The sequence below is a fragment of the Xiphias gladius genome, chromosome 4 (genome assembly GCF_016859285.1).
Source record: "Xiphias gladius isolate SHS-SW01 ecotype Sanya breed wild chromosome 4, ASM1685928v1, whole genome shotgun sequence".
NCBI classification, from domain to species: domain Eukaryota; kingdom Metazoa; phylum Chordata; class Actinopteri; order Istiophoriformes; family Xiphiidae; genus Xiphias; species Xiphias gladius.
The window spans coordinates 2,811,914-2,835,020 of NC_053403.1; the positions used below are offsets into that span (position 1 = coordinate 2,811,914).

Sequence of the window (23,107 nt, forward strand, 5' to 3'; positions counted from 1 at the left end):
GCTCAGTAAGCGATAAAGGATCATCGTTAGCTTAGGAGTAAAAACATAAAGAGATTTTTTAAAAATATATATAAACGCATGTAACATGAGAATCAACATGGTAAAGTGTGTATTGGCCCAGAGTGTGGGTGGACTGTGCAATATATCCAGTATATAAAAATGTGAAGCCTGCATATGTCACAGTTGTAAAGCGACAGGTGTTCAGTGCATCTTTACTGTATTTCGTGAATCTTTTTTTTTTGGTATATTTTGCGTTTGCGTGTTTTGCGTCTCTTCCCACCAGGTTGTCCCGGCTGGTGTAGTGCACCATCCAGCCCTCTTTGACCACCGTGGAGCTTTTCCTCTTTGTGTGCTTGATGGACTGAACCACGCGCATCAGAGGGATGTTGCTGCTGGTGGACGGGCTGCACCAAAACAAATTTTAAAAAGATAAATACACACATACACACACACAGAGGCATTTGTGGGCCTGGGTCAGAGCTGGCGTTCGTTACTGACAGAGGTCGGTTTAAGCTAATTTAACATTTTACAGTAAATGTGACGACCAGTATTTATTAAAGGCTTCAGAGTCTCTCAAAAGCCTCTATCAAGAGGTGAGTCTTCTTCCTACGAATTGTGACACATTTTGGTGAGAGAGAATCAACCGTCGTGATTCTCTTTAATCAAACCGATGCCGAATCAAAAATCTGACTGAATTTCTATCACAAACAGCCCGAGGATCCTGTGTAACCCAGGCCGCAGAGGGCGTTTCGGTTTTGAGGGGGCGTCACCTGATGGCTCTGAGCGTCTCGTCGTCTTTCTCGCCGTCCGTGCAGGGACTCTCGATGAAGAAGAGCTTGTCCTCGGGGGTGGACGGCTCGTCCTGCTCGTCCATGCTGTGACCGCCGTCGCTGTTCACGTCGCAGTTGTCCACCTCCATCGTCGCCTCGGAGTCCAGACTGGGACTGGCCGGCTCTGCAGGAGACACGAAGTCAGAGTCAGGGTACGGGACCTACAACTGACCATTTTTATTAGAACTGAAGATTTCATTAAGCTGCAGTTCCCCTAACTGGCCATTAGGCCATTAAAAACCTTAAAACTGCATTGAAGTGAATGAGAAAACCCCCAAATTCTATCCAGAAAAAATACATAATAGTGAACTTTGTTTAGGAAAGTGCTTTTTTAGATAAAGTTACAAAGTACTTGACAACTAAATAAAACAGTAAAATTTAAATGCTAACATCAGATAATTTCACAGGGAAATAAATAAAAACAAATTATTATAAATGCAATTTTTCAGGAAATAACTTCACTTCTCGCTGGTAATGTTGAAAATAACCCTCGCTACAAAGATTATAAAAATTGAAAAAAATAAAGCTATTGTAGGGGGCGTGTCCAAGTGGTTCTGCCACAAAGTGGCCTTCATACAACCCGAAACCCAACAGTTCATTGGGATGTCCTGGCGTCAGGTCACGTTTTGGGTTTTCAAATGTAACTTTCTCTCTCTGACTGTGACAACTGTCATCTGGGGATCCATGTTTGTCATGTGTCCTAAGTAGATTTGCACAGCACAGATTTTGCTCAGAGTCACGCACCAGAGACGACAACAGATACAGGCAGTTTCCTCCGACGTGAAACCGACTCACCTCCGTTGAAGTCGACCTCGCCGAGGCAGTCTCGAGGAACTTTGGCTGCACATCTCTTATGGCAGTTAAATTTACAATCTAAGGAGGCAGAACAAAGACAAACGAAAGCCCAGTAAGTCTCAAGCAGTCCTGCTTCCTGGCCCTAGAAAACCATGACGGACACTTTTTTCTATGACGTCTTAATTGAGAGAATGAGCAGCAGATGAAGTGATCATGAAAACACTCGTTGCTCGCCGCCGTAATTTATAACCTGAATAATTCAGAGAAGATATCGGTAGTTTTAGGTCCCAGTGGGCTCTGGCGTGTGGTCACCTTTGCACTGCATCCCCTGGCGGAAGAGTCCCTTCAGCAGGCGTTTGCAGAACTGGCAGATGGTGGGACGGGTGTAGGTGTGGACGGAGAAGGTGTGAGGGACTTTGACCCGCCCCAGGACCATCTTCTCCATCCAGATGGGACGGCCGCTCAGCAGGGAGTTACGCTTACCGGCACCCAGGAGGGGGCGATGCTGATGGAAGGCGGGGAAGCCGAGAACCGGGAGGGAGGGAGGACAAGGAAGGGAGGAGAGGGTGAAAAGTAAAAAAAAAAAACAGGGGTGTAAGAAATTAGGAGTTTACCCATTGAGCGTAACCCTCTGGTACTGCCGTCCCCCTACAGGAAGCGGCCCCTCCCTCCGGATTGGCGACTTTCCGACAGGTTTGAGACTCTTACTTTCACATATATTTTGTTTTATGTATTGTGAATGTGATTCTATGTCATTTTCATGTATATCGACGTTTCATTTGCGGGTTGTGTGCAGGTTTAAGTCGGGTGTGTGCATGTTGACGTTTTTACTCGTCGTGTTCCTCATTGGCGCCCAATAAATGAAGCTTTGAGCTCTACACTGATGAGCCGATTGACAGTTACAGCCTTACTGATACTGAATTTTTCTTTCATAAACTCGGAGCAAAAATATTTCTGACGCAGATCCTTTCAACAGGTTGAGTTTTACCTGATGAAGGCGCAACATCGAAGCTTCGTAATTGAATTAATGAATCGTTTTGTTGGGAGCTCTTTTCTCTAAAGTAGCTCAAACATATTTTGTCGTATCTCTACTGCAATCTCTTGTTGTGGTACTTTAGCAACTCTAATATACGCTAATACCAACATAAATGCAATACATTAACATTGGCTCTAATTACAGGTAATGGTTTTGTCAGGATCTGAGAGTATTTCAAAAATACTATTACAAATTAACGACAATAATAAAATATACCGATAAAACCAACCAACAAATATGGAACATTCATCATTAAAAAATGTTAATGCAGAGAATCATGAGTGAACTTTTGTCCAAAAAAGGATGCAAACGACCAACTATTAGGATTCAGTCAGTCGTGGGGATTGAAAATCATTATCAGTATCTTTAGGATTAACAATTTTAAAAACTTAAAATATTCAAGGGTTTCACAGCAGTGTTCGCCATATCATAAATTTAAGACTTTTCAATACCTTTTAATGCCAACTGGAATGCAAGTCAATTCAGTGTTTACACTCATCCCTGTCAAAGAACGATGGAAAACCAGTAGGGTCAGTGAAGGCTACGATCGTTTATGAAGTACATGAGTTTATAGGCATTAATATGGTTTCATCATCACGTGTCTTTTTCTAAGTACGTCCCCAGATGTATATGACGATGACTCCCAGTAATTTGTGAATGAAATATAAGACCTTTTTTTTTTTGAGGGAGATGAGTTCAATGACATGTTTTTAACATCATCAAACTGCTGGTTGAACATGTCGACACGCTGAACATCCTCTTTGGCATTTTTATATTCTTCTGCAAATGTTAAATCTGGAATGTTCTGTGTGAACAGAGTTACAGTCAGTCTTCTCCGTTAAGCTGATTAGTTCAACATGTAAACGAGAAAGCCGATTTCCCCAGGTAGATTTCTCCCAGAGAACGCAATTGTTTTTTTTAACTAACACACACGTAACGTGACAAAAGACTGACAGGGAGAGTAAAGAGCGGAGAATCTGGATGAAACGAGAGATGATTACTCGGAGCAGCGTGTTCTTGTGATAAAAATAACACCATCCAAAGGCAGCTGAAACTCACACAACGTAGCCTGTAGAAATAAACGCACCGTAAACACATCCTCATGTGTTTTCTGAGTAACCTGATTACGCAAGTGCAGTGAAGTGAAGTCCCTGTGTTGGTGGTGAAGGTACTTTAAAGTTTAACGCGGCTGAGAACTGATACTCCATAAACACAACACAGGTTTTATATTTTTTGTGGTTGTAAGAATGCGGCGGGTTTGTTCCAGTTAGTGAGAAGCTCTCTGTTGGCTGGTTTGAACAGGATGGAAAATCCGGTTGTTTGCCTCCAGCCATCATTGTGCGTGTGTGTTTTTGTGTGTGTGTGTGTGTGTGTGTGTGTGTGTGTGTGTGTGTGTGTGACAGACAGAGAGAGAGAGAGCGAGATAGTTAGTCGGTTGCACAGCGTAGATCTGCTAGCATGGAAAGTGTATGTTTTCATTCATTATCTTTCTTTCACTTCACTGACAACTCATCAGCATGTGACTGGCCTTGCATGAAAACCTCCTAACTCCAGTTACAAGGCCGTCAACAGGCACTTCATTTGAAGCGCCCCGGCACCTCAAAGGAGGCCGGAGCCGGAGTGTGGACTGAACGGATGTGTGTCTGGTGTGAGTCTGGGAGGTCGGTCTACGCCATTTTTAGGCGCCTTAAAGCGGATATGATCAACATCTTTATAAAGACATTGAATGAAAAGACCATGTGAAAACAATGTGAAGGGAGTCGCTCGTAGCGAAGAACCAACAGAGAAATATCTCCGTCCAAATGGAAGGCTTTAGTGCTACAGCCGAAACAATTAGCGCAAAGTTTCTGTGACTCTACAGCTGATAAAAACCCCTCCGACCCCCGCGGATAAGCTCTCAAACTCCCCGTCGAAGGCCCTAAACACAGGTCCGACTGTCTGTCTTGACTTTCTGGAGATACACGGTTGCCACCCCACAACGACCGTATTGAACCAACCTCCTCCTGCGGCGTCGGGGCGAACTCAGTGGAAGGCGGGCGTGCGACGGACAGGGCGGTACCCGGCAGAGACACGTTGGACAGCCGTCTCTTCCTCACCCCGCTGCAGTTGTTGGGGATCTTGAACGCACATCGTTTGTGGTAGTTCAGTCCGCACCCTGCAGGGGAGAAAAATCTGTTACGTCTGTTCAAACTCGCAGAAATTGTGGAAAACCCAAGGTGAACAAAAAAATCCTGAATATTTCAAGCTAATTTGTGGATAAATGTGTCGAAACGAGCGTCTGCAGCCATTTGCAACATCGGGTCCCCATCAAAATGGGGAAAGGATGGAGGTGTGGGGTGTTATATCGTTGGGGCGTTGAACCCTGCGCCTAAAATCTAATCTAATTTATTAATAATATGTGCTATCTTTAAAACACTCCCTCCGAATTTGGTCACCGTCCCCTTAAATCTTTTATGTAGTCAGTTATTATTATTTCGACGCCGCCTGCCGGATTTAGGGGCCTTAGTTCGTACTGTTCGCGGGATCCAGACTCTTTTAGGGGACGAGAGTAAGAATAAGAAAAATAATAGCGAAGTGGTCAGTTATTAGCATGCTAACATTTGCTATTCAATGTACAGCTGAGGCCGATGGGAACCGTCATGTGTTTTGCGGGTACTGGGTCAAAAACCAAAGAACTGAACAAGTTTAAATGTTGACGTCATGACGGCGCTAGATGAAAGGTCCGACGGATCCGTGTATGTGATGTTTGTACCAAAGTTCCTGTAAAGAGTCGCTAGCTGTTGAGATATTTCAGTCTGGACCGAAGTGGAGGACCAAACGACAGACAGTTGACGCTGGAGCCATCCAACTGGAATGGCTTAAAAAAAAACAAAAAACACCTACCATCCCCGCTACAGGCGTGTTCAAACACAGTTTCTCCGCTATTTTCTCTTGTCTCTGTTCATTTATGAAGCAGATTCATTAGGCCCCAGGATACGCACAAGTTTTTTCGCTCAGGTTTAAAACACTCTTTACTCAGACTCAGACTCTTGACGTGTCTTTGCGCGTCAGTTCGCTCTGCCGAGGGCGGGTTCCCACCTGATCTTTCTAATCTTTCCACTGACCTCGTTCGCCTTCATGCCGCCTCTTAAACTCGGTTCACATTCCGTCTGAACACACAGGTCGCCGGGTCGCAGGTCGTTCCAGCAACGTAGCCGTCCCAAAACTACACGTTGTCGTTTTTACATTTTAATTTGCGTCCAGATTACACAAACTAAACACAACACGCTGGTTTATGAGCTTTAGATGTGCTGTTAGGTGTATTCTTGAACCTTCGGACAGAGCCAGGCTAGCTGCTTCTTACAGGGTTTGTTACAGATAATACATCAGGTGCGTGCAGCGAAATTCAACAGCCCCATTCATAGAAAAACTGCCCGCACGCTGACAAAAACCTGAAACTCTAAAGATGCAAAAAAGCGTAAATTTATTTTGTGTATATGTGATTTTCACTGTGTCACTTTTTAGACACAAAAGAAATGCACTCTTTTTTGCCTTTTTAGAGGCTCTGCTACTCTTTTGTCAGTGTGTGTGCAGTTTTTTTTATGAATGGGACCTTTGTGTCGGTGCCTTGGCCGACCAGTCGAATTAAAGTGTCTGAGTAACCCTGCGAAGGGGATGTGCATGACAAGATGGGGAAATCAAAGGGTTCATTCATGCAGCCGACTCCTCACAAAAAAAAAAAAGGACCAGGACCGAGCTCAGAGACCTGATCCTCTCACAGTCAGGACGCCCCAATTATCTGTTGGTGTGCAGCCGTTTCAAAAAGCAGGTACATGAATTTTAATGAGCTCCGGATGCGACTCCTGAGGTTGTTTGTCTAGTTAGAGGCTTAAATCTTCATCAGGGTTGTGTTTCTTGTCCTTCGCCTCCATCAGTCGGCGATTCTTGCGTTCCGCCTTTCAACCACTTCAGCCTCCAAGCAAGTGGCGTATGTGAGAGGAAGCCGCGTCCCTCCGCCGGCTGCCCAGAATGTCAAGCGTCTCTTTTCTCCCTGCTTGGCATCGCTACAGTTGAGATTCACTCTGAGGTTACTGAGCACCGAGCTCTGGACTTTAAAAGACGAGGCCCTTTGAAAAAGAATCGCAGGAAGTCCCAGAGTCAATGAAGACATCCTGCTGCGCAGCCACTGCAGCTTTGATTCGGGCCCTGAAAAGCGGTGTGTGAAGAGCTGCGTGCGTGCGCGCGCGTTGGATGCGCGCCCGGGCCTCGATTCGAGGTGATGACTCGGCCAGCGTGGACGTGGCAGAAAATCAAAGCCGAGGCGGAACCATGAGAAGTCACCGCGCGCAACCTCAGTGACAATAGAACCCGATTGAACGCATTAACACAAACATGACGTCGCACCGAATGAGTCCGAGAGGCCGAGGTTTCTAGTTGTATACGTTTAAAGATCCATTTTTTTTCACGGCTGCGCACGTCAGCCCGCAGCGACGGGGGGACTGACGCGCGGCTTCCCGTTCCTCTGTTACGCTCATTGACCTCCGATTTCTTTTCCATCACCACAGAAACGCTCCTCAAGCTTAGCTGAGAGGAAGCCCGTCTGATTTCATCTAAATGCCCAGATATCCTGAACATCCATTCCTGATGACTTGTAAGAAGTCGCTATCTGATCTGCTTAACACCTGTTTGACTTTGAAGTGGGTTTCCGTGTTTATGTAGCTGCTACAGGGATTTTTGCAGGTGACGAGTCCCCGGAACGAGAACTGGACAGTTTTGCAGTGACAGTTGATCATTGTTCATCTTTTGCATCTTATCTTTATTGATTTTCAGCCAAAATGTGCGCAAAACGCCTACATACTGATGTAATGGGCTACATCCTATAGGCACAGACAGGTAGTCTACACGGTGCAGCGCATCACCTCGGTATGTAAGTATCTATTCATTTCATGTAGTTTAAACTAAGACAAAATTGAAATCGTTTGTTTTCGGAGCCGAAGAAGAACAAGTAAAAATCAGTGGTCAGCTTCAGTCAGTCACTCGTGGGTTAAAAACCTTACGTTCTTCCCCCACAGGGGGTAACGATCTTTTCACATTATTTTTTCACTGCAGTCAAGACCTGTAGCACTGAATGAATTTACGAACATCATGCACACATGAACGTGTGGAAATGAAACCTTCAGCAGTCCTGCGGCTCGCTGAGACTTACAAAACCTGCGCATGCTGGTTACTGATAAACTGCACTCACGGTCTGTCAGCAGCTCAAATCCGTTCCAGCTCTGTCGGAGGAGCCTCATCACAACATGACGTGCCCTGACGTAAACCCAGCGGCTACTAGACCTCGAACCGTCTCACCTTCGCACTTGAGGCCCTGTCTGACGAGCCCCCACAGCATCTCCCCGCAGTCGTCGCAGAACGCCGGGGCCTTGTAGGAGTGAACGTACAGCGTGTGAGGTCGGATCTGGAAGTCCTCGGCTGTGGCGAGAGCTGAAATAGATAAAAAAAGAAACGCGGAGCAAAAAGTTAAGGAAAACTACAATCTCCTCCGTTTTTCCGACTGCGTGCAGCCTCTCTTTGCCCGCCACTTTTAGGAAATTACAGTATTTCAGTTCACTTGCTTTCAGCGTATAAAACCAGAACAGCCTTGGGGACATTCTTTAGTGAGAAAATCAGGACCATCCCGGTCAGGTTTTGGTTGCCCCCCGATCCACTTTAAAAAAACCAAAAAACAGAAGGCCTCGATCAATCCTGATCTCAGTCGGCCAGAGCTCAACGCCAGTTACTTATGTTCCTCATCTGCTGATGCTGAGCCCAATCCCGGACACTAGGCTCACACTCGACATGGTAAAACCAACCCAGATGTGCTTAGATGTGTGGCGGCCGTGGATCTGTTGTGGCAGGAACATTCGAACAGGATTCGAGCATTATTCTCTTTTCGCTGCACTCGGGAGTTTTGATGCGCCTACTTTCATTGGTTTTGTTTGCACTGATCTAATTTTGGTTTCTAAACTGTATAGCAGGTTTAAAAAAAAAAAAAAAAAGTTACGAAGCGCTATTCAGTAAAAGAAGGACAAAACAAAGAGCAAACCTAATCCACATGGTAAAACATAAAGCGGGTAAACTACAACGTCAGTAGACGAGTTTTTCCGGTTCCTTCACTTGATATGAAGTCAACTGATAAACAAACAACTACTCCTGGCGTCATCTTTGAAAGCATCCTCGGGGGGAGCAGATGCAGCCTGAACAGTGACGGTAATAAAGAACTAAACCAGCAGAGATCTGCAGGCTTTTGCAGCAGCTGCAGCAGCGGGAGGAGGAGGAGGAGGAGGAGGAGGAGGAGGAGGAAGTGGTCTCGGGTCTGAGCCTGATGCGGTTCGAGCTGCGACTGTGTAATTTAAACCCGCCGCTGCTCTGCGTCCGGGTGTCGAGCTGTCAGGGTGTCAGTTTTTAGTTTTCACAGCCCAACCTGTCAACACGACTCAGGAAATGACAATCCTATAGACAATATTATGGTTAGAGCGTGCAGGGTGATCCGGGGCGACGCTGCGGTGGAGGAAACAAGATCCGGGCCGGCCTCGCCGCTCCCCCCTCTGAGCTGGATTAGCGAGAGTGGGGGAGGCCGAGACAAAACAAATACAATAAAATTCATATAAGAAGTGAATTAAAGCGTAGAAAGAAAAACTTTTTTCTCCCGCCCGTGGCTTTGAGGCTGGAGAAAGTGACACAGGTTCAAGCCTGCGCTGGCAACAAACACGGTGCATTCATTCAACTCATGCTCGACCAACGGCGGTGATAAGTGAATACTTATTTTTACCGTCGATTCACACATGATTAAGATTATTCGGTGTTCAGAGCTAGAGCCCTACAGTTTTAGATCAGAGCGATATTCTTCTTATTTTTCTCACTTTTATGTCCTGAAAGTGGCTGGAACTCAGCAACTAAAAGCAGCAAAATCTGACAGACAGGTTCAAAGTCTCGGCTGCCACCAGACTCCATAAAGATTTCAGGAGACCAGGACCAAATAAAGAGAGAGACTAGCTTGCAGATACGTACATTATTTATAACAAAATGTAGATTAGATTTTGCGTTGCACCAAAGATGTAGTGGTGATGCTGTTTTGACGCCGGCATCAGGGTCAGGGGCTGCAGGAGGCAGGAAGTGAACTTGGAAGTGCTAGTTTCTTACCGGAGAGCACCACCTCCACCAGGTCGCCCTCGTGGATCTCCTCTGCCGAGGTCAGCCGCTGCAGGATGTTGTCCGAGTTCAGGTCATGACGGAAGAGCAGGATCTTGTCGTACATCCCGAAAAATCCACATTCGGGGAACTGAGGAGGAGGAGGAGGAGGAGGTCAGGGATACATACAGACTCGGAGAGAAGTTACTGCTGCGATGAAAACTTTTCAACGTGAGCTGAAACTCTATGACTCCCAGTTCAGGAACGTAGAGAGGCGAGAAACTGGAGGGACATGGTCAATAAAAACCGGAGGTCTGCCTGGGCTGTGCTCTACATGCAACACAGAGGGACGGGAGACACGGATCAAATCCTCTGTCAGGATAAAGGACATAAGTCCCGGCTTCAGTCTCTGGAATGTCAGAAGACCGTGAATGATGCCCATCAACATTTCCCAAGTCATTACTCAAGAAAATAACAGGAAATGAAAATAATAACTTAGTTGCCACACTCTCCTCCCGAGAAGGTAGTTTTCCTTCTCCTGCAGTTAAACCATTACCTAACCCGTTCATATGAGGAACACATGATGTGTGATGAAACTAATTCAGAGAAATACCACACTGAAAACTACCGGCGGCCAGAACGCCGTAGAAGGCTTCTGACTGTGGCAGCTGATTCAAGCAGCCGCCGTTTACGGTCGGTCTCAAAAAATCTGATGTTCCGGTCACAGGCACCAGCGGCTGCGAGGATTGTGTTGTTTTAGGGTTTTTTTTTAAAAATGAAGGTCTCTCAGCAGCTACAGCGCTTTCACTCTTTATTATGAACCTTAAAATAAATAAATAAATGAATAAAGTGTCCGACAGTTTGCACTGTCAGGATGAAATCTACAGGTCAGGTCAGTCCGTGTCAAGTCTGCTCCACAGGTCACATACGACTTCAAATACATCACGTGGGACGTGGATGAATGGACGGTCGGGTGTGTGACGCAAAGCCAGGTCAGGATACTTTCCAACTCCACACGTGTCGGTTAAAAAAATGCGACCACTAGACAGAGAGTTTTAGACTCAAGTTTCTTTACATAAATAAAATACTTCAGGCGTTTCTCCTGCAAATGAATCCTGCGGCACTGGGCCTGATCCTTGAGCACTATGTGATTTAATATTTGATCATTATTCTTTTATTTATGGAGGATGAGAGTGGACCCAAAAATAAATAAATAGATAATATATTTATTATAAATAGACCTATTCTGAATCTTTACTTCTCTACTCACTCACTTTTCCTCTTCCCCATTTCATTTTACTGCCATTCTATTATATTTATCGATTTTCTCCGACCCGTCTTTGACCCGTGCCTGCAACTACATGAATAGCTGTTTCACAAATCCCAGCGGACATGTGCGGTCACATTAAGAGCGGACGTCTTTTGACCGTGAGCACTCGCCGGTTAATATAATAATCAATGCGTGAGAGCAACGTGCGTAACCAGAACCGCGTGCGCAGCGGGGAGGGAAGTGTTTTCACTGCCTGTTTAAAAAACAAAGGATGTAACCTTCTGTATCGATAACGCTGCATCTCGAGACAACACTGGGTTTAAAAAAAGGGCCGTGCCAGTGGTTTTTCTACCCTCCAGAGAGCAGTTAGTTCCCTCTCATTTCTGTTCATTTAGTTTTGCAGACTCAGTTACGAAACCTTTCTCTGAACTCCGATGAAAGGTCGCTGTAAAGAATTCCATCAAGAGCGCGGCTTGACAAAACCGATCCCAAAGTGTGTGAGGAAAAGGCAAAATCTCTTTTATTCAGTTTTCAATGAATCCAGACTAAAAACTTCGCTAAAAATAATTACATTTTTGTCAAAAGGCTAAAAAGTCCACATCAGCACGCCAAAAACGAACGCCGCTGAATGGTGTATGTTGATATGATGTGTGTGTGTGTGTGTGTGTGTGCTTATGGAGCCTCTGCAGCTTCTGCAGGTGGAGCGGCTTCCTGCCCCGCGCTGCCCTCTGCGTTAGCAGGATGTTAGCAGTGTGCAGGTAGCGCGCAGCGTGGATCCTGCAGCGCACGCTGGCAGCAGGAAACCCGACAGACAGGTGATGAGTCAGAAGCTGCTCGGATCAGACCAAGGTGTGCCACTCGCACGCACGCACGCACACACACACACACACACACACACACACACACACACACACACACAGACAGAAGGTCTATCGCGAATTATGGCTCAGGTCCAGTGTCTGACACCCTGCAGTCATTAACCAACACACCCCTGCTCAAACGAATAGACAATGACGGACAGAAACACGGGGAACAGGTCCGAAAAGATCCAAAAGAAAAGAGACGGAAGAGTCGCTCTGTCCCGGAGGACTTGTCTCAGCGGCTGAGGACGAGCTCACTGGCCAACCTGCGATGGTCTCCTTCAAACTAACGTCCATGGCCAGATTATGAGACAACAGGCCCCTGGGCATAGACATGTAAAAGCCCCCCCACCCGTCCTGCGTAGGAGCAAGTTCTTCTCTGTCTCTTTATAGTTGCTTTGTGTCTCTTTGTGGACGTTTCTATCTCTGTGATCATTTTGCATCTCCTTGCAGTCGTTTGGGGCTTTTTGCGGTGGCTTCGCGTTGCTCTGCGGTCTTGAACATTTACTGGTTTCCCGTAAATGTGAGGGTTTGCTGTTTTTCTCTGTGTAATATAATTTTAACAACTCGAATGTTTGGGTTTCGGACTGTTGGTCATTAACAAGCAGTTTGTCTCTCTGAGCTCTGGGAACCTGTGAAGGGAATTTTAACTTTTAAATAAGGTACATTTTAATTTTAACTAATTATGTTCTGATCATTTATGAACTAAATAAGCAACTGAATCATCATGAAGAAAATGAATCACCATTTTTATTATCTATTTTTATTTTTTATCTTTTTCAGTTATTCTGATTAAAAAAAAAAACAACCAGCTATACCTACCTTCTAGGGTTTACGTTCCGGATGTGGAGGTTTTGAAAGAGTCAAGAGCTCGAATTACTCGTAAATACAACTCTCTCAAGGGTGAATTCAGGACACGTGCAGTTGTATGCAAAGTTGTGGGTAAATACTTAGTTGAAAAAGAAAAAGAAGTGAACCCAACCCCTGCAGCAAGCACTGCACTGACTGGGCTGTGTCCAGTCACGTTTGCGCCTTCAGTTAATGGACAAGAGTGTGTGTTTAATACACACTGATCCCCTCTTTATGGTTAATCCTCCATTAACCGGGCTTAACCTCTACACACACACACACACACACACACACACACACACACAATCCCTCTCGCATTCTCTCACTCTTCACTGACGCCCTCACCAAACTGAAACCAGATTTCTGACGACTCCACAGCCTCGCTCCGGTCGTCAGGGTCACGTGAGGCCAAAACCCCCGGGCCCCGCTGTGACCTTTAAACCCCTCCTGCAGGAGCTGGAGCAAGGGAGGCCAGGAGGTTTCGTCCTCCGACGTTAGGCCGTGTTTTTACTGAGCCGGGGGGGGGGGATATCCACCTCCTCTTAATCTGTGCAGCACTCATGCCATTATCAGAGGGACTAAGTGTTCATGGAGCCCTGTAATCCTGCTTCACTGTTCTAAAAGGGAGGACGAAAACACTAAACATCCAGCCCACAAACACACACACAAAAACACAACTGCAGGAAGTTTATATTTATGTTTGTATCGTAAAGTAAAGAAGGGAGAATATTCTTTTAGTCGCATCAGGTCTAAAGCCCCATTTGGCCCAAATTTAGGTCTCTAAGGGAGGTTGGGGTATTTTAACATTACCTGGGCTGGTTAGTGATTTTAATCCAGTCTGGAAAGCATGCGGGCAATTTTTCAAACCCCCCCCCCGCCTCATTAATTATTACAGCTGCAATTACCTATTGTTTTTCAGTGAACTGGCTGCTCCTCCGTTGGTTTTAAATCCCGTCCAGAGCGACGGAGCAATTCCACAAAACAGGCTATTTAGAGCTGCTGGTACTTCTACTTACTCTACCAGCGGTTTCTGCAACCCTGGAAACATGGTGACACCGACACACAGGCCCCGTTGGGAACCATCATGATGAGAGAAAGAATTAAAGCCATCAAAGGCTCATCAAATCGCTGTTGTGGTTTCAGCTGGTATTCTCTTTGATGCCCCGTTTTTTGTTTTTGTTTTTTAAGCGAATAGTTGTTTACGCTATGGCGAATTGGCACCATTAAAAGTCTTCCGAATTAGCTAGAAGCGGCTCCTGTTTGCAGCGTACCCGCCGGTGTACAGGCAGCGAGCACTCGATTACTGTGATATTGACGAAAAGTTACAAATGCGATGATTCTCAGGCAAGATCTGAAGCGACCTTTTTCTGTTGCTTTCTCAGCGGACTCATGGACGTTTGTGACATCCTCGGGGAGAGTAAGTCACACTGAATGATATCAACACGCGTTTCATGTCTGCGGGTTAAGGTTTGACTGAGTTACGACTCTGAGCAGAAGCAGTACAATCTTTTGACTCAGATTCACCTCCGGCGGCGTCCTTGCCTCCCCCTTCAACTCTCCAGGGCGGACGTTATATACATTAATGTTGTCAGCTACTTTTGGATTTAGTCTTAACCCTGAGATCAAAAGTCCGTGTTAGTTTTTCGTCATAGACAGTCAACCTCATCCTTTTTAGTAAATTTTTAGTCGACTAAAAATGAGAGACATTTTAGTCTCGTTCTAGTCGAAGAAAACCACAAGATTTCTAGTCTGGTTTAAGTCGAAGAAAGCGCTCGACGTTTTAGTCAAGACCAAGAATACGCATTTTAGTCAAGCTTCAGCAAAATGTTTTCAAATAAGATTTCATCCAACTCGTTTTTGGCCGAAAGACAGTTACAATGAAAATATGCCATAAAATGACAGGTTGCATGATGAAGACCGCAGCTTTGCAGCTTTGCAGGCAGGGTGTCTGGTCTGAAGTCATTGACACCGCCACGGAGGTTGTGTTTGTCGACCTGTGCGCTTTGTTGGTATCTTTCTTCGTCAGCCGGATTACGTGAAAAGTACTGAACCGATTTACACCAAACTTGGTGGAGGGATGGGGCGTGGGCCAGGATAGAACCCGTTAAGTTTTGGTGCGGACCCGACACAATCGGAAAGAACCCCTGAACAAAAGCCCCGCGATAAATCCCACCCCCGTAATGTTCAGTTTTGTCAGGACCGTGCCAGAAATGTGTTGATTTTGTTTGTACTACGCTGTGTTATACTCATTCAGTCAGTGTTCCTAACAGGTTGTGAACAACCATTCAAATAAATTTCCAAAGAAAGTATTCGGAACCTCTTTGCGCACAACACAAGCTCGGTTACCTATGCAGCTGACCACTGCCCAGCGGACCTTATTCAAGCCATCGGTCGTCTTCACACCGTGTCCTTAACCAGAGGCCCCTGCAGTCAGAGAGCTGAGGCACGGGAGCCCTGTGGTCTTACCTCCTCAGAAAACGTAAAGGTGGAAACGCAACGCCACACACATCAGTGACTTTTGTCCCCAACGATCACAGTAATTATACATGCACTGAAATGTGTACACACACTGTCTATAGTGGTGACCTGACGTGTAGACATGAATGTTGCACACGGTGTAAATAGGCTACATTTGCTAACTATTGCTATAACTCTGAGATCCACATACAGGCCCCACATATAGATAAGACAGGGAGACTCATAGAGGAGCGCTAGGGGAAGAAGTCAGAGGACGTCCGGGTCCAAGAAGAATCTATTAATACATGTATACACACCCATACACACCCGCAATTGATTATTAGTAATATTCAAAATAATTTACACAATCCCCCAGCAACCTGTGGCTTAAAGATGTCGTCTCTAGCTGCGACGATTAGCCCCTTCGACAGGAAGAATAATCTGCGACTATTCTCATAATTCATTAATGGTCTCGTTATTTTTTCAGGCAAACGCACCCGAATATTTGCCGGTTCCAGCTTCTCGAATTTGATGCTTTTGTTTGTCATACACGGAAATAAAACTGAGTATCTTTTTGGTTGCGGACTGCTGGTCGGATTAAATGAGGAATTTGAGAAAACAACAAACAGATTACATCGATAAAACAAATGAATCGTTAGATGCGGCCCTCATATACACATCATTTGATCTATTATTATTACTACTACTAGCACACTAAATGTGTACACTTCCAAACTTCTGTCCTCCAGGTTTTTGTGATTTTAAATATGTAAACTTCAGGTATCATTTCCTTTTTAATACCGACTGACAAACAGCAGCTCATCATTTCGTGTTTTTTTTTCATTTCCCCACACATCTGACAGCAGCTTATAAAAACGATAGCAGCGGCAGCGATGTGAAGAGCGCAAACAGATAAAGCAGCTGTTATCTTCCGCTGCAGAACGCAAAAGGGCCTTTCGGCTGCAATAAAACTCTCCAACTCTTTCGCTGCACGTGTGCCGTCGGCCTGGGGGGACGGCGCTGAAACGGACTGATGGGAAATGTGAAGGTAAACAGCCGCGCTCCTGCTTTCCCCACATCCGCTCTGGCTCCGTCACCTCGCTCAGGAAACAACAGGAAGCAGCGCTGAGTGGGTCAAGGTTGTCAGAGAGCGCGAGTGTTTGTGTGGGAGTTTCATTCATGCTCTGGTTGAAAGGCTGAAATCAGTGGTGAATGCAACAACCGAAAACCACCCGCCCATACCCACACACACACACACACACACACACACACCTCAGTCTGCAAAATCTGCACGCTTTTTTTTTTTTTAAATCAATAAAGAAACTCCGTTCACAAATGACAAAAGAAAAAGCTAAATCCCTCATGTTTTCTTACCTACTTGCTGCTACTTACGGTTTCTTTCTTTCCTGGTTTTGTCTCCGTGCTCTCTGACCTCTTTATTGCCTGGTTCATTGTAACTTTGTCCATTTAGGAGCTTCATTTAAATCTACTGGCTCCAACTGTGAGTCTATGGAGCCCGCTGGGTGCAGTGGCAACGATCTTTGACAAATCGCTCCTCTAAGATTTGCGTTTGAAGCAGTGGACGGACCGATTTCATTCAATTCATACCCTTGGTTCCCTTTGATATTAACCCCTTGAATTAATACGTTGCGTCCCGGAAAGTACCAAAGTGCCCTTCTTCAGCTGAAATGATTAGTCTATTATTCAATTAGTCGACTGACAGAGAAATATTCAGCAGCTCTTTTGATAATCAGTTATTGGTTTCAGTCATTTTTCAGGCAGAAGTAGTGAAACAATGCCAAATGGATTATCTGGAGGATGACTCTGATTCTGGGACGACGTTCCTGAAAAAGAGATGCAGCTGCTGATTTCAGAACCATCTTGTTACAATACTCAAACTGTTGCCATACAATAGAAATGCAACTGTTTTTTGTCGTTACTGCCGAGTCTTTTGTCCATAATGTAATTTCTATCTTCCGTTTGCTTTTTTTTTTTACTGTTGTGTGCCGGTCTGTTTGTCTTTTTTAATTTGTCTTATGATAATCATTCTAAAAAAAGAAACGTCTGAATCAAAAACTCGATACCAAGTAAGCGGTAAATGAGAAAATACATTGGTTTTTTTGTTTTGTTTTTTTTTTAAATTTAACAAGACCCTTTAAATGACCGGTTTAATAAAGCGACGAAGAGACAGTTTACAGCTGAAGGCCCGAATCGGGGCTGCAACTAACAATTCTTTTCATCAACCAATTAACCTGCTGTTTAGTTTTTCAATATAGTCGCTTCAGTCGTTTTGTCGCTAAAATGCTAGAAAACGGTCAAAGACGCCTGTTGTGATTCCCACAGACCAGCGTGACGTGGTCAACTGCCTCGTCTTGTCTGACCAACAGAGCTCTTCAGGTCAGCATCGTGTTGAACTACAGCTCTGAGCGGCTCTGGTGGCCGGAACAAAATAAAGAAAACAGTAAAGTACGCGACCGCCAGTTCAACCAGAACAGGGAGCAAAACAGGGAACCAAAACTAACAGCACATCTGCTGCACGACAGCCACAGGGGAAGAACGCTCTGCGGACTCTAGCTGAAGGGTCGACACATCCGCCCTGTTCACACGTGTTTACCTACACCTCTGCTCTGTTTGCCTTTTTTTTTTCGCTGCTAAGTAACATATCTGGAATCTGAAATCTCCGACAGGTACGGCGCTAACCCGGATCAAAGGACAGTAAAGTTAAAGCAACTCACTGTGAAATTCCATTTATTATATTAATATGACTCAACAGAAAACCCGTTATAACCATTTATGACCAAACAACATTAGATAATAACCTCTACAACATTTCAACCCTGTGAGAACTTTTATCTATTTTTAATCTTTCATTCATCTTGATAAACTTCAAGTGACTGGCGAATTTGAAGCCTCTTTTTGTGGTCTGCGGTTCTGATTGACAGCAGAAACTCACGGCACGAAATAATATCCATTATTAAGCATAGTATCCACACAAACCTCAAAGTCCGTTTTTTCTTTTCAAAATTTTCAAAATCTGAGATAAGTCTAAGAATGTTCTTGTTTCTAACGCAAATTTACTTTTTAAATGGAGGGGTTATTTTCAGTGACTTTCAAATTAATGACACTTGCTTTTATAAATACTTTTTTACACATCCAGAAGTTACAGAGCAACATGATGATTCATCTGGATCTGGTGTCTGTGTCCACCTGATGAATCCAAGTCCAATATTCCTTCTTCTTTTAGCTCCGTTTTTGGTCTCCACCAACTCCTGAGGGAAATATCTGGCTCTTTAGCTGCTAAAAAAAAACAACAACAAAAAAAAAAAAACGCTGGTGGGTTAAAATAATAATAAAATAAAAAATGAAATGTGACGTGAAAATGATAAACTCTAAGTTGCTGGGTTAGAGCCAGGGTCAGTTGTGAGCACTGTGAGCTGAGGCTCTGAATCCATACTGTGTGAAGTGATGACCCAGCCTGGCAGAGGTGAGCTCAGAGATCACATGGGCAACCACAGGAAGACAGCTGCCTTATCACACACTCCCCACACACAAAAACACCTAAACACATCTTATTTTTTATGCAGAGAAGCATTTCTCCTTAAAATAACAGGAATTCTGTTTGACTGAGGACATTTTCAGAACCTCTGAGCCGGCTCAACAACTGAAACCGTTCACAGTTCAATGGCGTAATCAGTTTGTGGTAATAAAAAACAGATCAATAAACGTAACGGATAAACAGATTAGATCCAAGTCAGTTTTCCAAAACACCATGAGGTTCATGAGACATTAAAAATCTCACGTAGTGTCCCGTCTACACAAAATGCAAAATGAGCGCCAGATATCCTGGTTAGATTTGATATGTTAGACGGAGCAAAGTAAACACTGAACGCAAACCAGTTTCCTGTTTCTGATCAGATCACGATCGGGGAGCCGGAAACAAACCCACTTCCTGGTACTTATCAGAGCGACAGGTACAGCTGGCGCAGATGGAGGAGGAGGTCTGGAGGTCACGTATACGTTCACGTTTAACGGGTGCATGTCATCATCTCAGTCAGGCGTATTTCAAATGTGACTGTTGCACTCGTGCGGTTCAGAAATGGCGTCGGACTTTTTTTTCTTTTTTTTTTTTGCCCTGAACTCAAGACTTTGTCCTACAGCAACCGCCACCAAAGAAAAGTCCTTCAGTTTATGGCCGTTTGCCCTTGGTCAGCCGAAGCCAAGCGGGACAAATGGCCCTGTAGTTTAAATAACTTCAACGGCAAAAAAAAAAAAAAAAAAATCTATCTATCAAAACTTCCTGCTGAAGACAGACCAGCTGCTGGCAGTTTAAAATCAACCTCGACTCCTGATGCCATCTTAACGTACACGCTTACACTTCCGAGGACGTAATCTCAGATGCAAACGCAGCTCCCCCCACACATTTGCAAACGTTACAAGTCGTGATTCATCACTGACAACGAAAAGTAGGTACAAAGAACGACAGTGAAGCGACGAGGCGATGTCACACGCCGGCCTGGGGTTAAAGCCACGATAACGAGACACAGACAAAAATGACCTTAAATCACTGCAAAAATCAAAATCATTTCATGCCTAAAAATGAGTCCTGAAAGCCTGTTTTCTTAAAAACTCGCTGCTGGAGGAAAAATATTTCGATCTTGCTACTTGAAATCATGGAAATACGCGTATCTTTAAAGCTGCTTTAATCTGTATTTTCATATTAATGTTGGCTGGAACACATGACTGTATGTACGTAGCGTGAAAGGTGTCACTAACGGGGAACTATCCATTTCCCGTCAGATCCACACGATGTTTTAGCATCTTTCAGCTCAGTTTTTTTGATTTCACGGCCTAAATCCTCAGTCTTAGAAAAAGAGCTCTGATGAGCCCGCTGCACACTACCTGCCCAGCACCGAACGACTCCGTTAAGAGACTCCACGGCGAAACCCAGCGGCGCTTTTAGCAGCCGGAGAGCCGGATACGTCTTTTCAGGAGTTGCCAGAAGAGAACAAAACGAGAGCTGAAGTGAGGGTAAAATATCGGACTCAGGTTCGGTAGGTGACCCGAAACACGACTCCAAGCTAATGCTAATGTTGCCCCGTGTCTGCTGATAACGTGTAAATTGTCAACCGTCGGCGACAACAACGGGAAAAGTCGCGTGCGTACAGCGCGTTTCGCTGCACGCGAGTGGAGCAAAAAACTGAATGAATGCCGGTGTAAATAAGAAAGAATATGGCAATGAGGCTTTTGCACTAAAAAAAAAAACTAAACCGGATTTTATTCTTGAAACAAGTTGATTTTCAGTAAGAAACAAGTTGAAATCATCCTACAGCAGTGGCAGTAAAAAGTATTTAAGGACAGATAATGAGCAGCTAGTGTGTGATTATAAGGAAATTAACAGTAACAACAGGTGGAGGTTATGTTACACCTACTATACCCACTGTGGCATTTAGATTTTTTTTCCACCGTTTTTATTCATTATAGTTCAAAGTACAAATTTAGACGCCGTGCTGCGCATAAATCTACGGAGGAAGCGACCATCGACAATGTCAGGACTGTTCCTGATTTAAGTCAAAACAAGACTTTATGGTTTACTGAAGGCAGCGTTCCCATACGTCTGCCCGTGTTTAACATTTTGACATCGGAGCTGAATGGAAAAAAGCCCTAGTGTCCGATATTTTTCGAAAGACAAGTTTTTTCGAAAGTTCAAGCTCCTGTGTGACCTCTGGTGGCCGCCAGGGGGACTGCGGCTCGAGCGTCGCCACGCCTTTGCAGGCGAGCGTTTACCCGTTCGCCCGCGTCGTTGTCCTCGTTGCGGCTCGGAGGAGTGAAAAGGCAGCCCGGGTTGGAGGGCACAAAGAGGCGCCGTAACGGGATTAAAAGTGATTTCATAACACCATTTGGTTCTAAAGGCGGCAGCTGTGTGTGACGTTTCAGGATCAGAGTTCAACTGGAAACTCGGTGCCTTTCCGAGGATTTTTACTTATTTATTTATTTAATTATTTAATCTACTGAGACGACAAATGGAGTTTGAAAAGTTAAGCCGGGATTTTAAAAAGTTAAAAGGAGAGTGAGAGAGAGAGAGTCAGACAGACGCTGTTAATGGTCGTTAATTCAGCGTCTCACATAAAAGAAAATAAATGACGGAATTAATCCTCCTCACTTAACATTAAATCACATTAAAAAAAAAAGAGCACCACCTGCATGTAGAAACTACTTTTGTTCATTTTGTGCAAGATTAACTCTCCTCTTTCTTTAATTCATATTTTGTCATCATTGTAATTTATATGACCCATTTTTAATACACTCTCAGTGGTTGGAGCTGTGGTTGAAATAGGTTGAAATAGGTTTTATCGCCATTTTCTTCCCTTTTATTCAGTTTTTCTCCGCCACTTTTACTTGTTACCTGCTGCTGCACAGTCAGACTCATCATATTCCATTAATCACCCGAGCACGTTTGATTCTTCTTATCTGCAACTGGCAGACCGACGAGAGGTGCCGAAAGTAAAATTCAACAAAATGAACAAGACATGAGGCGACTGCTTTGCTTTTTCGCCGCTGAGTCAGTTTGAAATGGTTAAGCAACATGTTTAATTTACATTTATAGGATGTTTGATGTGGAGAACCACCGATGTCAGCTCAGAGCAGCTCTATGTATGTAACACCAGTCTAGAGTTTATTTTTCTGCAAAAAAAAAAAAAAAAAGGAAATTGAAGGGAACTTCCTTACAGTTCATCCAGTGGTGTCTTTTTTTCCTGCAGTAACATATAGGATTGTTATTTATTTAAAAAGTTTATTTCATTCGTGTGAAATCTTAAAATCTTCAAGAAAAATCTTGATGCATTTAAAAAAGGGTAAAAAAAAATATCGACAGGGTTGAAATAATAGGAAATTGGCTGAAATGGAAATGAAACGAAAATTTCGGGTACGAGACGTCCGGCTGTTGGTAGAGACCAGGAACGTGGGAACGTCAGGGAAAATCAGATAATAAGGAGAATTTAGTTCCAAGCGCAGACAATAAAGATACTGGTAAATTAAATCAACGGCAAATTTGTTTTTCTTGTTTGTTTGCAGCTGAAAAATGATTAAAAAAAACAAACAAACAGGAAAAGTGGTGTAACGTCCCATCAAATATTCAAATGCAAATAACAGACAAAAACTAGGCTATTATTAATTACACTGCTTCAGCTAATGTAATAATATTATGATGATGATGATGATCAGACAGAAAACGTGCTGGGTTCTGTTTCTGTGCTGCACTCATCGAGGATCTGGTCCTCGCCATCCTCACACACATTAAAGAATTAAAGTTAAAAGAAGTTTGTCCGTTTATGTTTTATGTTTTTAAATGTGGAAGGATTCTTACTTTTATCTCAAGTCCACAATTTTACTTCTAGCAGTTTGAGCCCAGGCCGTTCGGTTAATTAGCAAATTGAGCAGAAAGAGTGTGAGAGTGGAAAAGAGAAAGAAAGACGGAGAGAAAACAAAGAAACCCCGTCAGTGTTTGTCCTCGTAAACCCCCCGGTCTCCATTAAAATTCAGGCTCAGAGGAAGTAGGCAGGTCGAGCGACCATTAAAAAAAAAAAAAATTACTGACATCTCTCTCTCTCTCCTCTCCACCTGAACCACCGCCTGGCCTTGGTAACCATGGAAACCAGCAGAGCGGAGGACGCGGGTCCCTCACATCGCCGTGGCGACGGAGAGAGATGCTGTTTCTACGTTGTAAACGGTGCTTCTGGGGCCCATGTACCGGAATCACTTTTTATTCATAGATTTATTCATTTTTTTTAATCTTAAATATTAATATCTTTAGTTTTATTGAGGATAAGTTTATTTCTTCCACGATTTCTCCCAGATAATTCCA

General features: G+C 44.2%; 1 protein-coding gene across 1 annotated transcript in view; it reads right to left on the reverse strand.

Annotated features, from left to right (window-relative positions):
* Positions 1-23,107, reverse strand: part of LOC120788816 (serine/threonine-protein kinase D3-like) — a 45,412-nt gene that overhangs the window by 16,996 nt on the left and 5,309 nt on the right. The window contains exons 2-8 of the mRNA XM_040124969.1: positions 9,823-9,961; positions 7,993-8,124; positions 4,659-4,816; positions 1,938-2,130; positions 1,626-1,703; positions 771-954; positions 281-404 (exon numbers count right to left, since the gene is read on the reverse strand). Coding sequence (XP_039980903.1) covers positions 281-404; positions 771-954; positions 1,626-1,703; positions 1,938-2,130; positions 4,659-4,816; positions 7,993-8,124; positions 9,823-9,961 — 1,008 coding nt within the window. The remainder of the gene's footprint in view (positions 1-280; positions 405-770; positions 955-1,625; positions 1,704-1,937; positions 2,131-4,658; positions 4,817-7,992; positions 8,125-9,822; positions 9,962-23,107) is intronic.